Below are 16932 nucleotides of genomic sequence, written 5' to 3'. Positions count from 1 at the left end.
AGCACTCGCCAACCCCATCGCCATGATCACTGAGACCCGATGGCCAGGAACCAATGTTGTTATAACTTTTGCTCTGGGGAAAGCCTGCATCTTTGCTGTGCCAAGTGTGGATGGTAAAAATCTGTGAATTTTAAGAACTCTAGGTGGAAAAGGGAAAACATGAGCTTGTGTTTGAATGAGTCAAGCTACAGGTTTTACATGAAAATGAGGAAAATCTTAATGCGCTCATTATATAAGTGCAGCCTTGCAATATTATAATGAGGATTTATCAGCCCAGGCACAAAAATCTTCTTGAGACCACCCTTCATGCTGTGGTGGTGACTGGGGGGGAGAGAGGAGGTTTTGCTTGCCTGACAAAGTTACTGACCTGGGGCAAACAGAAGTTTACAAGGTTGGTGTAAGTGTAGCCAGGCTGTCCAGTGGTTGAAATAAGATGCTTTAAGTATTTGTAGAGCTGGTCTCATTTTTTCTAACTTTCAAATTTTTCCCTTTTTTTCTTTTCAAAATATTTTTCAAATGTTTTTCATGAAAATGTTTACTGGTTTTCAGCCAGCTCTAAGTGTCTGTGGGTATGTCTGCACTAAAATAAAAGACCCGCGGCGTTTCTGCGGCTGGCCTGGTCAGTGGGCTCGGGCTGCAGAAATAAAAATTGCAATGTAGACATTCGGGCTCGGGTAGACATGCGCTCAGCAGTCTGGGCTCTGAAACCCCATGAGGGGACTAACCAAGATTCCTTTAGCTCCTGTGGTAGGAGCCTGTGTTTTTGGAAGAAGAAGCGTCCAAATCTCCATTCCCCCAAGTCACATGAGTACCTTTGACTGTCTCTTGATCCCGTAGGCTGCTGAGAAAACTGTGAAGCTGATGAAGTATCACTGGTAAGGATGAAAGAGGATGATTAAGTGGCATACAGAAACCAGGCAAGGGAGAGGTAGTGCGTCCCTGCAGAGATGGCTTAATAACATGGAGTACGAGGACATTGCAGTAGCAAATGCTGAACACCGGGGAATTTACCAGATTGCACAGAGACCTTGCACAATTAATACCGACTGAGACTTAAAAGTTCACCACATTTGATGTGATCATAGCAGTATAGGCTCAGACATTTATGCATCTGAATATACCTTTCTGTACTCATGCTTGCAAGGGAAAAGAGCAATTCCCTGTGATGAATGCAATGTAGCAGGTGTGTGCGTTATTCCATTCTCTCGCTAACCTCATTTAATCCACTTCTGCCTGCCAGTTATCACAGCAGGGCATGAAAAATGAAAAATACTCTTAAATGGTAACTTAAACAAGTGGCATATTTGAGACTGTATTGCAAAAGCTGGCAGTGCCAAGAAGTGTTAAAAAGATGCTTGGGGACAGGCTGAAGCTGAGCACTCAGAGTGTAGGTTTGAGAATGCAGAATTCTGCACTGTCCATTATGCATTTATGTTAAAGGTTCCCCTCCTGCTGCAAGACTGAAGGAAAGATCTCTGCAAAGAAACGCTACCTAAGTAGATACTAGAGAGGCGTTGTTACAGCCTTTTTCGGTAGGGAACGAAAGAGCTGAAGTTCCTATAGTACATAAGCTGCGGAGTGGTCTAGTGGCCAGGGCACTGACCTGGGAAACCTGATTGCTAGTACTTGCTCTGCCACATACCTACTCTGCGACCTTGGGCAACTCACTGTCTTTCTCTTTCCTCTCCCATCCTTTGTCTGTCTAGACTATACGTTTCTCAGGGCAGGAATTGCCTCTTATTATGTACAGCACTTAGCACAGTGGGGTTCCAATGAGACTTGGGGTATCTAGGTCCTACAGTAATACAAATCATGAATAGTGTAAATATGCAGGGCTGTGAGAACGGACTACAAGCTCTTATAAGCCAAATCTAAAACAAGCCGCTTTTTTTTAAAACTTCCCTGCTATTGCTAACGCTGGTTCAGCTCTACGGGTATTAGCAACACTGGGAGCCCCAGCATAGCCAGGGGTGCCAGCCTTTTAAGCACCATATTGAATAGGTCTGCTTTGTGCAAGATTAGATTACTCATTTCCTAAAATGCCAGCAGCCCATCTACACCAGTCCTCCCTCTGTTGCTAATAACCATGGAGGTAAACTAGTCTTGGAAATGCTGGGAAAGTTTCTGAAATATTTCCCTATTGTCGACAAAGTTGAAATTTCAGTTTTTACCAGGATAGTGGGAAGGGTAAATCAGCACCTGTGAGCATCATTTACTTTACAAAAGACAGTAACATCAGGCAGTGGTTCTCTACTGGGGTACGCGTACCCCTGGGGGTACACAGAGGTCTTCCAGAGGGTACATCAACTCATCTAGACGTTTGCCTCGTTTTACAACAGGCTACATAAAAAGCACTCGTGAAGTCAGTACAAACTAAAATTTCATACAGACAATGACTTCTTTATGCCGCTCTATATACTGAAATGTAAATACAATATTTATATTCCAATAGATTGATTTTAGAATTACATGGTAAAAATGAGAAAGTCAGCCATTTTTCAGTAGTCGTGTGCTGTGATACTTTTGTATTTTTGTCTAAGCAAGTAGTTTTTAAGTGAGGTGAAACTTGGGTATTTGAGACAAATCAGACTCCTGAAAGGGGTGCAGTAGTCTGGGAAGGTTGCGAGCCAATGACATAAGGTATTTATGAAAAGAGTAACCAGAATGAATATTTTCAAACCTGGGTCCCTAAAATTAGACACTTAAGTAGAAAAGTCCTGATTTTTTCCCCAGAAATGTTGAGCACTTGCAACTCTCATTGACGTCAGTGTAAATGTAATGTAGATGTTCAGTGTATGTGTGCACACAGTTTTCTATTTTATCTAATCTAATTTTAGGGTTTTGTCCTGCCACCCATCATCATAGTATCTGGATGCCTTCCAAGTAAAATTAAGAGCAATTGCAAAGTCCCTGTTGGACTCTACAGCACTCTGGCACTTCTCCCTTTATGGGGTAAAAAAAAAAAATCTACTTACGGTATTTGTTGCTTGTTTTATTTGCCTGATTTATTTGTGTTAGTGTTTCAATTTTATTTTGCAGGGTGTGTTTGAGTCACTGGGGTATCAGTGTGAAGAATTACCTTGAACAAATTTCTTCTGTAGCCCTTTAAAATTGTGCCATATTTTTAGTAGAAATCATAAGACAGATGATGACACATGCAAGAATTTTCTGGGACGTGTGTGTGTCTATATAAAAACATGAGATGTTATCATATAATTAGTGATGTACTTACTGGGAGCAAAAAAACATCATCTGTGCAATCACTGCTTCAGTATTAAATTAACTTTCTCTGATCCATTTCTGCACAGAACGAGGAAAGGATAATGAAGCAGTGCCATGCCATGCACTCAGATGCAGCACATTAAGTCAGCTATGGGACAAAATCAGCCTCAGTGTTAGCATACTGAATTTCCAGCTTTACAGCTTGTCTAGTCCAGCTTTATAAATCATGCTTTCTAAAAATACATGGTAATGGCTTCTACCTGGACTGGTGACTACAGTGTACGGCAACAGTGTAAGGTATTAGATAAGTCTTTTGGAGTACACCCATTAATGCTGCCTATATGACCCTGATACGTTAAAACTCCTTACACACTTTGTGATTACAAAAATTGAGTTTGGAGGAAGTGTCAGGATTTTGTAGTGCCATAGTTTCTGCTCAGTAGAGTTACTTAGGCCATTTCAGTAGTGTTGGTTTGCTTTGAATAGATCATGACCCTGGTTCAGCACTGAACATAAGCAGCTGCTTGAGTCCTTCTCTATTCAGCAAACCACTTACACGCACTCTGAAGTGCTGTGCTGAGTTGGGGACTGTGTTCCCAGGCTGATCACTTGTGCGGCGACTGTGAACATGTTTTCTTAGCATTTCCCATTGTAAAAATCCATCTGTTTGGGAATTGCTACTGGAGCCGTACTCCTCTGTTGGACTGTGTAAGATATGCCTGAACTATGGGGAAGATTGAAAGGCAATTTAACCCTTTCATTTCCAGAGAGCAGAAACCCTCTATGTATAGCCATCCTCAAAGGTCTGTACTGCTGCATTCCTCATTATTCACCATCCTTCACTGTCCTCCTGGCTCTTGGCACATAGCTTCTTCCTATTGCATACATGGCCCTGTGCTCTCCTATTGGCTGTCACGGAGAGCCCTCCGCTCTTCTGGGTTTCCTTGCCTGGCTTCTTAGCTCCCGACCCATTCCTCTGCACATGCTTCAGGGTTCCAGTTCTGTGCCTTCTTTCCTCCAGCCAGCTGCTCCTGTTCCTTTCTTTCCTCCACTCCTCCTCCTGCCCGAGATTGCCTCCCAACCTTCAGGCCCAGAAAATTAAAATCAAGAGCGAGGGGCTGAATCTGGATAAGCATAAGCATGATAGTTACACAGCCACAATTTGAGACATTGGGAATCAGAAAAACCAGAAAGTGATCAGTGGATCAGACCATGAACTAAGCCAACTTTATGTGAGAACTCTATACCATGGAACAAGTGCACGTGAAGGCATTTCCTGTCATGCATAGAGGACTGGAGCCAGTATTTTTATCAAATCCCTGGATTCTTCCCTTTTTAAAATTCCATTTTTCTTCCCTTCCTTTCTTTGTCTGCATTTTATACTGTAGGTTTATTGAACATACCCACTATTTTGTAAGTTAATTTTCTTGTTTTGTTTCCCGCATTTGCCAAAATCCAAAACTCTAATTCTTTTTTTTCACAAATATCCAGGGGAGAAAAATCTTCAATAAAGATAACAACCTTGAAAGACTTAAACTCATGATTAAATAACCAAACAAAACGAAAATAGAATTAAAGTACTTAATCACATAATTAAGGCTGTGTGTCTGTCACGGAGGTCACAATTTCCGTGACCTTCCATGGCCTCCGGGACTTCTGCAGTGGCCAGTGTGGCTGACCCCAGGGCCACCCAAGTAGCTGGCCCCAGGGCTAGCTACTCAGGCGGTCCTGAGGACAGGCACACGGAGTGCTGCTGGAGCGGCCCCGCAGCCAACCACTTGCGCGGCCCCCAGCCAGCCGCACCGGCAGCTGCTGGGGTGGCCACAGGCAGCTGGTCCAGGGACCTCAAGAGCAGCAGTCCCGGGGGCAGCCATGGCAGCCACTGCTCGGTGGCCCCCAACAGCTGCCCCCAGGGACCATCTGAGCAGTGGCTAGTGTGGCTGGTCCTGGTGGTAGGGTTGCCAGCTTTCTAATAGCACAAAACCAAACATCTCAGCCCCTCCCCCTGTAGACACACACTGCCCCCCCTTACCCTCCAGGGCAAGGAGAAGGCAAGGAAGAAAGCTGCCCCCTGGGGCAGGCCAGTTTCACATGTCACCACTTGCTCAGGACAGTGCTCCTATGTACAGTGCTACCCAGCCCTCCAGTGCTCTGCACTATTGCTAATAATAAACATTTACAGTCATCTAGTGCTACAGTTGTTCTTCGTCTTGCATTGTTTACACGGACATTTCAAAACTCGGAGTAATAGTGTCCGAGTCTTAACATGTGAAGTCCAAAACAGTGCACAAACTCTGCATGTAGCGATTAAGAATCAGCTAGAATGCAGAAGAAATGAGCTTCAGAAAAGGCAGCAGAGCTCAGGTCCTGTTCGCTGGGAGTGGTTTAAAATACTGTAAATATGAAGTATGTTGAGCCCTGGCCTGTGTGCGTGTTGCAACTGAACCCAAGCCTTGTTTAGTATTAGTCTATTTACATATTAACCCTTGACTTGACTGTCTCCCTCTCCCTTCCTCCTGCACATTAAGCTCTAACCTCAGTAATTGGCCCATTATTCTCCTGTAATAAAGTATCCAGAGTGAGCATCTGCAGTGCTTCCCACATGGCTCCCCAGCCTTACATTTGGGAATATTTCTGTTCTTCTAGGCAACTGTCACCAACATGGCCATTTTCCTTTCAAACCACCCAGATGCTTTCCCCATCTTCAAGCTGTTAGGGGTACCAGAATACACAGACAGATCAGAACATATATACCCTGGGGAAACCCCAGTGTGCTCGAGGATGTGCACACAGGCTAAAGAAAGTAGTGGACCAAAACAGGTGTTGAGCCTGGGAAAGGGATGGATTTGAAGGCAGCCTTCTCAATCTGAGCCATTTATGGTTTGCCCATTAGCTTAGAAAAAGCTAAAGAGGCCAGAGTTCCATCTGTGAAGTGGCTTATTAAATATTGCTGAAGACTTCCACTAGCAGCTTGTAACATTCAGCAAACGCGAAAGTCCAGCAGAGCTCTGTTTGGTTTCTCCTGCCAAATTTTTCATGGCAGACTTTTCAACAGATGCTTTAATTGGTCATCATTATTAATGGAACAGTACATGAATTAATAGGAGGCCACCAGGCGCCTTCAGTAAAGTCATTGTTTTCAATTAATTCCATGCAGATGATTCTATTAATTCAACTAGCTTTCTACATCACCAGCACATTAGTATGATTGCTAATTTTAATTATGTGTGTCCTCACTGAATCAGGCTCATTTGAAAACAAGGGCTTCACAGGCTCCGTATTAAAACCACAAATGTATGGATACAATGATGGGGGGAACCGGGAATGAATTAAAATAATATGTGTGTGATACAAACATTATTATGTAAATCCTTTTTAGGGGTCTGATTCTGAGCCATTGAACTTAATGGGAGCTTTCCCATTGATTTCAACAGCTGCAGGAAAGGCCTGTACAGAAATAGTATAGTCATTTTGTTCCCAACCCAGAGGGTATGCCAAGTAATAGTGGGTTTGCCAACCCTGGCTTCACTTTTCCTCATAAAATTTAGGTCAGTTAGATGTCTTAAATGCCTGATTGTGACTTTTGCATCAGCCAGCCTGATACTCTGCCATCTACCCATCTTGAAGATGGACTGGAAGAATTTTGAGTGCGTTATGCTTGCATTTATTAGCAGTTTTGTGGGCACCGAAAATCCTTGTTAAGGCACTCAGCGCAGTGCAGGACATTGTAAATATAACATAGGTGGAAAAGAAGGAATCCAGGTGGGAGCATAAAAAATGGACAGGATTCTTTTTAGTGAAATAAAAAAAGTAATTAGTATTTCAGCAAAGAGGGAAATAACATATTACTGCGGCTAACATGAAACACATGCCTGCCTTTACCTCAATCGCTTTGCCTTTATGGATGTGGGTATGCAGCCAAAATTGAGCATGGGCTGGCTTACCCAGGCAACCTTGAGTCCAGCTAGTGTGGGTAACAATAGCATAAGAACATAACAACGGCCATACTGGGTCAGACCAAAGGTCCATCTAGCCCAGTATCCTGTCTTCCGACAGTGGCCAGTGCCAGATGCCCCAGAGGGAATGAACAGAACAGGTCATCATCAAGTGATCCATCCCCTGTTGCCCATTCCCAGCTTCTGACAAACAGAGGCTTGGGACACCATCCCTGCCCATCCTGGCTAATAGCCATTGATGGGCCTATCCTCCAAGAACTTATCTAGTTCTTTTTTGAACCCTGTTATAGTCTTGGCCTTCACAACATCCTCTGGCAAAGAGTTCTGACTGTGTGTTCTGTGAAAAAATTCTGACTGTGAATTCTGTTTTAAACCTGCTGCCTATTAATTTCATTTGGTGACCCCTGGTTCTTCTGTTATGAGAAGGAGTAAATAACACTTCCTTACTTACTTTCTCCAGACCAGTCATGATTTTATAGACCTCTATCATATCCCCCCTTAGTCGTCTTTTTTCCAAGCTGAAAAGTCCCAGTCTTATTAATCTCTCCTCATATGGCAGATGCTCCATACTCCTAATAATTTTTGTTGCCCTTTTCTGAACCTTTTCAATGTCAATATATGTTTTTTGAGATGGGGTGACCACATCTGCGTGCAGTATTCAAGATATGAGTGTACCATGGATTTATCTAGAGGCAATATGATATTTTCTGTCTTATTATCTATCCTTTTCTTAATGACTGGTTTCAGAGTAGCAGCTGTGTTAGTCTGTATTCGCAAAAAGAAAAGGAGGACTTGTGGCACCTTAGAGACTAACAAATTTATTTGAGCATAAGTTTTCGTGAGCTACAGCTCACTTCATCGGATGCATTCAGTGGAAAATACAGTGGGGAGATTTATATACACAGAGAACATGAAACAATGGGTGTTACCATACACACTGTAACCAGAGTGATCACTTAAGGTGAGCTATTACCAGCAGGAGAGCAACAAAAGGTTCCCCCCCCCCCCGTTCTCCTGCTGGTAATAGCTCACCTTAAGTGATCACTCTGGTTACAGTGTGTATGGTAACACCCATTGTTTCATGTTCTCTGTGTATATAAATCTCCCCACTGTATTTTCCACTGAATGCATCCGATGAAGTGAGCTGTAGCTCATGAAAGCTTATGCTCAAATAAATTTGTTAGTTTCTAAGGTGCCACAAGTCCTCCTTTTCTTTTCTTAATGATTCCCAACATTCTGTTTGCTTTTTTGAGTGATGCTGCACATTGAATGGATGTTTTCAGGAACTATCCACAATGACTCCAAGATCTCTTTCTTGAGTGGTAACAGCTAATTTAGACCCCATCATTTTATATGTATAGTTGGGATTATACTTTTCAATGTGCGTTACTTTGCATTTATCAGCATTGAATTTCATCTGCCATTTTGTTGCCCAGTCACCCAGTATTGAGAGATCCTTTTGTAGTTCTACACAGTCTGTCTGGGACTTAACTATCTTCATTAGTTTTGTATCATCTGCAAACTTTGCCACCTTACTGTTTACGCATTTTTCCTGATCATTTATGAATATATTGAATAGTACTGGTCCCAGTTCAGACCCCTGGGGGACACCACTATTTACCTCTCTCCATTCTGAAAACTGACCATTTATTCCTACCCTTTGTTTCCTATCTTTTAACCAGTTACCAATCCATGAGTGGACCTTCCTCCTTATCCCATGACTGCTTACTTTGCTTAATAGCCTTTGGTGAGGGACCTTGTCAAAGGCTTTCTGAAAATCTAAATACACTATATCCACAGGATCCTCCTTGTCCACATGCTTGTTGACCCCCTCAAAGAATTCTAGTAGATTGGTGAGGCATGATTTCCCTTTACAAAAACCATGTTGACTATTCCCCAACAAATTATGTTCATCTTTGTGTCTGACAATTTTCTTCTTTACTATAGTTTCAACCAGTTTGCCCAGTACTGAAGTCAGGCTACAGCCTGTAATAGCCGGGGTCACCTCTGGAGCCCTTTTTAAAAATTGGCGTCACATTAGCGATCCTCCAGTCATTTGGTACAGAAGCTGATTTAAATGATAGGTTACAGATGACAGTTAGTAATCCTGCAGTTTCACATTTGAATTCCTTCAGAACTATTGGGTGCATACCATCTGGTCCTGGTAATTTATTACTGTTTAGTTTATCAATTTGTTCCAAAACCTCCTCTAACGACACCTCAATCTGGGACAATTCCTCAGATTTGTCACCTAAAAAGAATGTCTCAGGTTTGGAAATCTCCCTCACGTCCTCAGCCGTGAAGACCGATGCAAAGAATTCATTTAGTTTCTCCACAATGGCCTTATTGTCCTTGAGTGCTCCTTTAGCATCTCAATCATCCAGTGGCCCCACTGGTTGTTTAGCAGGCTTCCTGCGTCTGGTGTACTTTCTTTTTGAGTCTTTGGCTAGCTGTTCTTCAGATTCTTTTTTGGCCTTCCTAATTGTATCTTTACACTGCATTTGCCAGAGTTTATGCTCCTTTCTATTTTCCTCACTAGGATTTAACTTCCATTTTTTAAAAGATGCCTTTTTGCCTCTCATTGCTTCAATGCAGGGCTGGGCTTTGGCACAGGCTAGTGAGCCAGGCTCCATGCTGGGCTTGTGTTACCCACTCTGCTCTATCATCGCTGCTCTTGTTACCTCCTCTAACTGGGTACAAGTTAGCTTGGGCAGGTTAGCTGGTGCACAGCAACCTGTGTTAAACATACCCTGTGTTAAACCTCCTTTTCCAGGGCTGTGAGGGAAGTGTTGCTTCCTGCTAGCCAGGCACAAGTGGTGACTAGTGTTAGGGAACTTTTTCCTCCATTGCCTTCAGATTTCTTCTCAGCATAACATTGCCTGGAACTGCCATCTCTCCGACTTGTTTGCAGTCACAGATTGAGGGCCCTGCATTGTCCATTTATGTGCTACTTTATCCTGCTCAGCTGAGATTGCTGAGTGCCCTGCCAAATATGTGTGTTTCATTGGGGTAGCCCAGGGTTGGATTGTCTCTTCAGGCACATACGCGAGCAATGGTGGATGCATAAACTACACAACGCCAGAAGTAGCCCCAGCAGGCAGAGTAACTAGAGCTGCATCTCTGAGTTGCAATTCCTCCCCTGCGTCCCCGTTAGTGACTTACTGCTGAACTCTTCAACTCGGAGTTGGGTGGGGAAAAGGGAGCCAAGGCTGTGTTCCTCCCCACCAAACTTCTCCTGGAAGCAGGGGGAGTAAGCAGACAAGTCATGCCAGGGAGAGCTACGGTCTGGGTGGCTTGTGTATCATTGTAAGAGGGGTTCTTATTCCCCTGCATGGGCATGCAGTCCAAGTCACTCTCTACCCCGCCGTGAGCACAGATTGTGAGCAGAAAATGATGGCTAGACTATGCTGCAAGGTTGGGGAACCACTTTGAGGCACGAGGAACTCAGTCTGAGTGCATGTAACTTTGTCCCTCAGGTGGCTCTTGCTCATACGGAATGAGACAACTACTGCCACCAGCTAGCAGAGTTCCTCCTTTAACACAGGGTTCTGGTCCTGGGTTTTGTTCCCAGCCCTACTGGTGTGTGCCGCTCTACGCTCCTGGCGTGCCGTGCGTACCGTTGGCAGCTGTGAGGAGCAGCCACGCTGGCCATCCTGCTCCTGCTCAGGTTGGCCAGGCCAGCCTTCTGTCATGACCAGGGGGAATAGCAGGGCCAAAGTTGGGTGAGTGGTGCGATCTGGTTAAAGGAGGTCTCAGAGCTGCGTTGCTCAGGATTGGCCCCGTGGCTTCTGTGCACCAGGTCACAATGCCACTCACTGACCGTATATGCCTCCCTCCCCCTCTCCATCACAACAAAGGGGCCGTGGGGCCAAACCAGAATGGGCGCACTGGGCAGTGGGGCAGCCAGCGCTGTTGCTCCTTGCCGCTGCTGTGGGACTGGCTCCTGCGTCAGGGCTCTCCCCCTGGGGCCTGTGCAGCCTCGCACCACTTCCTGCAGCCCGGGTCCCCTCTCAGGGATGGGGAGTGATGCTGCACCTGGGCAGGCTGGGAGGGAAAGCGGGGGCTGAGGGTGATACAGACTCAGCAGGCAATGTGCTGGGGCCACCAGCTGCAGTGGGAGTGTCTCCACAGGACAGAGGGTGCGTACCATGGAAACAGCTTCTTAGGGTGCCCCTGCCCACCCCACCTTTCCGCTGAGCCTGGTGGACTGGTATGAAGTGGTTCTGCAATGTCACTTGTATCGGAGAGCTTGAATTCATCGATTTCTGAGGTGAGAAGGACCTGGCCTCAGATCATCTGGTCTGATCCCTGCACATGGTCTATTATTACGATAGACTTTTCCCCCAGCTCCTCAGTAGTCCTCCTCAAATAGTCTCTGCTGTGATGCTACCTAAATTCCTGAAGTCTGTGGATCGCCTCCTTTCTGATTCCTACTGTTCTTAGGACTGTGCAGCGGGGAAGTGTGAAGGGAGGAGAGTGCATCTAAACCTTGACTTAATTATCCTTGACTGAGAAGGAGCAGTAAAGGACATGGATATAAGGGTGGAATTAGGCAGAAGAAATGAGTAACCTAGATCACTGGATTGTTCCTGGTGCAGGGAAAGGAGAGACATAGTCGCACACCAGTCTTCTGTAATTTTAAAGGTTTCAGAGTAGCAGCCGTGTTAGTCTGTATCCGCCAAAAGAACAGGCGTACTTGTGGCACCTTAGAGACTAGCAAATTTATTAGAGCATAAGCTTTCGTGAGCTACAGCCCACTTCATCGGATGCATAGAATGGAATATATAATAAGAAGATATATATATATACACATACAGAGAAAGTGGAAGTTGCCATACAAACTGTAAGAGGCTAATTAATTAAGATGAGCTATTATCAGCAGGAGAAAAAAACTTGTGTAGTGATAATCAAGATGGCCCATTTAGAGAGTTGACAAGAAGGTGTGAGGATAACTAACATAGGGAGATAGATTCAATATGTGTAATGACCCAGCCACTCCCAGTCTCTGTTCAAACCCAAGTTAATGGTATCTAGTTTCCCTATTGACAGGGTCGTACAGTTCTTGTTCCAGCCACTGGCCTGTGGATACGTATCAAGGGTGGTAAACGGAGTGGAGAGCACAGCAGCTGCATTAGCAATTAGAACAAGAGATTCCACTCTGACATAATGGTGGCAGCTTTCCTCTTAATCCTTATGTTAGACCCAGGGGGTTAATTATGCATCAGCAAATCATAGCAGCGTGCTAACAATTCTGCAGCTGTGGCTGAGATGGCATTTCAGCTACAAGCCCCTGATCTCCTGTTTCTTCCTAGTCCTCCCTCTGACACGTCCACTCTCATCCTGAGAAGGTATTTCCTCTGTGCCGCTATCCTAATTTCCTACGTATCTGCAAGCTGACCTAAATCCTGCACAACGGCCAATTGTCTACCCAAATTGCTGTGCTTCCTATTGACACAGAAACGGACGTAGCTTGCCATGGCGCTTTGATTTTTTTTTTCATGTCATTCACACACAGGGTTTTGTGATCTACCCTCTGTTGCTGGCTTAACCCAATTTGTCCCCTTGGATCTCCTTGTTTCTTTTTTAAAAATTAATTTAATTATCTTTAGCCCCTTGCGCCAGGCAGCAGATGCTGTCCTCCATGTACAGGTCTGTGCAGGAGCACCCTGGGTGATGAGGCAAGGCCTCAGGAGATCTGGGTTCAATTCATGGCTGTGCCACAGACTTTTGGGGGCAGGTCAATTAATCTCTGAGCTTTAGTTCCCCATCTATAAAATGGTGATGATAACACTCCCTTTGGCAGCGGGGCAGGGGTTTTCTCTCGTCTTGTCTCTATATGGCACCTAGCATACTGGGGCCCTTCTCTCAGTTGGGCCCTCTAAGTGCTACTGTACTATCAAGAAAAGGAGGACTTGTGGCACCTTAGAGACTAACCAATTTATTTGAGCATGAGCTTTCGTGAGCTACAGCTCACTTCATCGGATGCATACTGTGGAAAGTTTAGCAGCTCTTATTATATACACACAAAGCATGAAAAAATACCTCCTCCCACCCCACTCTCCTGCTAGTAATAGCTTATCTAAAGTGATCACTCTCCTTACAATTTGTATGATAATCAAGTTGGGCCATTTCCAACACAAATCCAGGTTTTCTAACACACACACCCCCCCCTCCCCACACACACACACACAAACTCACTCTCCTGCTGGTAATAGCTTATCTAAAGTGACCACTCTCCTTACAATGTGTATGATAATCAAGGTGGGCCATTTCCAACACAAATCCAGGTTTTCTCACCCCCCCCCCCCCATTACCAGCAGGAGAGTGAGTTTGTGGGGGGGGGGGGGTGAGAAAACCTGGATTTGTGTTGGAAATGGCCCAACTTGATTATCATACACATTGTAAGGAGAGTGATCACTTTAGATAAGCTATTACCAGCAGGAGAGTGGGGTGGGAGGAGGTATTTTTTCATGCTTTGTGTGTATATAATAAGATCTTCTAAACTTTCCACAGTATGCATCCGATGAAGTGAGCTATAGCTCACGAAAGCTTATGCTCAAATAAATTGGTTAGTCTCTAAGGTGCCACAAGTACTCCTTTTCTTTTTGCGAATACAGACTAACACGGCTGCTACTCTGAAACCTGTACTATAAAGGACACGTTTCAGAGTAGCAGCCGTGTTAGTCTGCATTCGCAAAAAGAAAAGGAGTACTTGTGGTACCTTAGAGACTAACCAATGTATTTGAGCATAAGCTTTCATGATGCATCCGATGAAGTGAGCTGTAGCTCACAAAAGCTTATGCTCAAATAAATTTGTTAGTCTCTAAGGTGCCACAAGTCCTCCTTTTCTTTGTACTATAAATAACAACCACATTCAGATGCAATTGCAGTAAATGAGAGCACCTGTTGCATGTATCTGGGAACAGAACTCCCTCTGTATTATTGTGGTTGACTTTACTTCATTTACTTTCTGTCGTTCTGCCCTGCCATCTCTATACAATCTATTTATTCCCCTGATGCTTGCTACCTTGTGCTGATTGGTCACTGTTATTTCTCATCTTTTTCTGCCCCTGGCTATGCATGTTGCATTGTCTTTCCGCTCCTGTGACTTTCCATGGAGCAGTGTTTGGATTTTTAAAAACGCCAGTGCTTCTGAACCTCTGGGAACTTAAACGTCATGCCGCCAATAAAGGACTAAAAATATTCAGCGCCCCAGCTTGTGTCTTGCATAAATATATTTTAAAAGACTGTGCTGCTTTTAAAAACGTTTGTCTCTCTAAATACACAGCAGGTTCTGTAAAGATCCTAACTGCGACATACTCCAGCAGAAAGTGAGTGTGCAACACATGCTACCGAAACCCCATCCCCCGAAATGCATTCTCAGTCTTGTTAAGGCCCAGCTGTTGCTAAATTCTTGTTCACATGCTCAACTTAAAGCATGTGAGTGGCCCTTTTGATGTCATTGGAGCGACTCAGCGTGGTTAAAGTTAGGCATGATTAGGGCCTTAATCACGCTCATGCACTCTTGATGATATTGTTTAGTTAGTTCGTTATGATTTGTACTGGGCTAGCACCCAGGAAGAGAAAGGATCAGGGATTCAGTGTGCTACTCACAAGGATAGTCTTTGCCCCAGAACTTTATGGTCTGGGCCACAGAGCTGACTACACTGACTCTACTTTATGGTCTGAGAGGCAGCAGGTGGACAAAGTGGACAGGCAGGTGGGGAGGATGAGGTAAGAGCGAAGAGTTTACCAGAAAAAAATGGAAGTCTCCGCACATTGTTTGTTTCTTGTGTTAATGTGGGTGCTTGCTTTCTCCGTCTTCCCCACCGCACTACAATTCCAGGCATACCCACTCATGCTTTCTCTCTCTACAGATCCTTGCATCAACCTGTCATTCGGTACGCATCCTTTCTTAACAGGATGTGTTTTGAAAATAGAGAGGGGAGAAGTCTCACTATTTTATGTTTTTGTCGGTGCGTCGGACAGCCCCAGTCGTGGAGTAGGACCCCTCTGTGCTAGGCGCTGTACAAACAGAACAAAGACATTCCCTGACCAGAAGAGCTTGCAATCTAAGTATAAGAGTACGTCTACATTTAAATTGCTACACTGGCACAGCTGTGCAACTGTAGCACTTTAGTGTAGACACTATGTATGCCGCTGGGAGGGGTTCTCCCATCAGTGTAGGTAATCTACCAGACTGAGAGGTGGTAGCTAGGTCAATGGAAGAATTCTTCCATTGACCTAGTATTGTCTACACCGGGGGGGTTAGGTCAGAATAGCTGCGTCTCTCAGGGGTGCAGATTTTTTCAAATCCCAGAGACACATAGCTATGCCCATGTAAGTTCCAGTTTAGACCAGCCCAGAGACAATCAACAGGTGGATACAGGCTGGCAGACAGAAGAGCACAAGGAAAATGAGATGACACTGGTGGGCATCATAGGGAGTGGTCTTAGCACCCCAGCTGTCTAACTAACCATTGTCGGGTTTTTTGTTGTAGGCATCTTGGGAAAGGAGTTTTAAGGAGGATTTTAAGGCGGAAATGAGGTGGCTTTGTGGATGATTCTGGGGAGCTCCTCCCAAGCCTGAGACACAGCATGGGAGAAAGCACAAAGATGTTTGTTTGAAGGTTTAACAAGTGAGCATTGAAGGCTGGCATTATTGCTGATCAGAGGCAGGAATCAATGTTTCAGTAGCATGTGAGAAGTGATAGGTATCTTGGGATAGGCTGTGGAGGGCCTCAAAAATAAAGGCAAGTAGCTTGTGTTTGTTCAACTGATTCTTTAATTTGTTTGAATTATTTCCATTGGCCAGCAATTCAAATGGCTTTGCATTTTGTACTTCCCTTGGTAGTTTTCATATAGAATCATAGACACGTTTCACTGGAAGGGATCTCAAGAAGTCCACCCCCTAGCTGAAGCAGGATTAATGCAAATGTGCTACTGACACATGCCATAACTTACCAAAGACAAACAATGAAGATCTGTGGTGGGCATTGTATAATAACTCACATCTTTTGCCCCTTTCCCCCGTTAGGAGCATCAGATGCCTTCGAAATATTATCCACTGGAACCTGATCACCACGTTCATACTGAGGAATGTGATGTGGTTCCTGCTTCAGATGATTGATCATAACATACATGAAAGCAATGAGGTATGTGATGTGGCTGTGGTATCCACTTGTCATGGGTATAGGTAAAAATCTGAATTATTTATTTACATGTATAAAAATACTACAGAGGGTAGTATCCATATGCTCTCTGCACCCTTAAAATAACTTTAAAAAGATTGAGTGCATAAAAAATATGTGTTGATTAGATAAATATTCATGTCTTTCCACTGTTGGTTACCTTGCATGTTCAGTAACTTCATATAGTGCATTATGGTCTAAGGGAATGTAATACAATCTAGTGCATTGAAAACAGATTATGGAGACCAGTATACCCTGTCCATCTGTATATCCCATTATATCGAAGCATTGATGCCTCTAATGAGTAAACTGGTTTTGTATTTACTCCTGTGTCTTTAGCAAATTATCTCATACCCTGGCTCATGCAAAAATCTGCATTAAATTCAGACATTGTCATGACCGTAAGTGATGTGACATTTATCAGCTTGGTCATTCGGGGCCTGATTCTCCTCTCGTGACTGACTTTGAGAAAGACTTTAACCATTGGAATCAATGGGATGATTGCAGAGTTAGGAGTCATTCAACGTGAACAAGAGTAGGAGTATTGAGCCCTTGAATGATAAT

General features: G+C 44.2%; 1 protein-coding gene across 2 annotated transcripts in view; it reads left to right on the top strand.

Annotated features, from left to right (window-relative positions):
* The window catches only part of CRHR2 (corticotropin releasing hormone receptor 2), a 255839-nt gene that overhangs the window by 163463 nt on the left and 75444 nt on the right, over nt 1–16932 (top strand). For both annotated transcript variants that reach the window (XM_077809521.1, XM_077809522.1), the window contains one exon: nt 16215–16332. In XM_077809521.1, coding sequence (XP_077665647.1) covers nt 16215–16332 — 118 coding nt within the window. The remainder of the gene's footprint in view (nt 1–16214; nt 16333–16932) is intronic.

Source organism: Eretmochelys imbricata, chromosome 2 (genome assembly GCF_965152235.1).
Source record: "Eretmochelys imbricata isolate rEreImb1 chromosome 2, rEreImb1.hap1, whole genome shotgun sequence".
Taxonomy (NCBI): Eukaryota; Metazoa; Chordata; order Testudines; family Cheloniidae; genus Eretmochelys; species Eretmochelys imbricata.
Note: the sequence above shows the minus strand (reverse complement) of the source record. Positions and strands in the feature narration are given on the sequence as shown.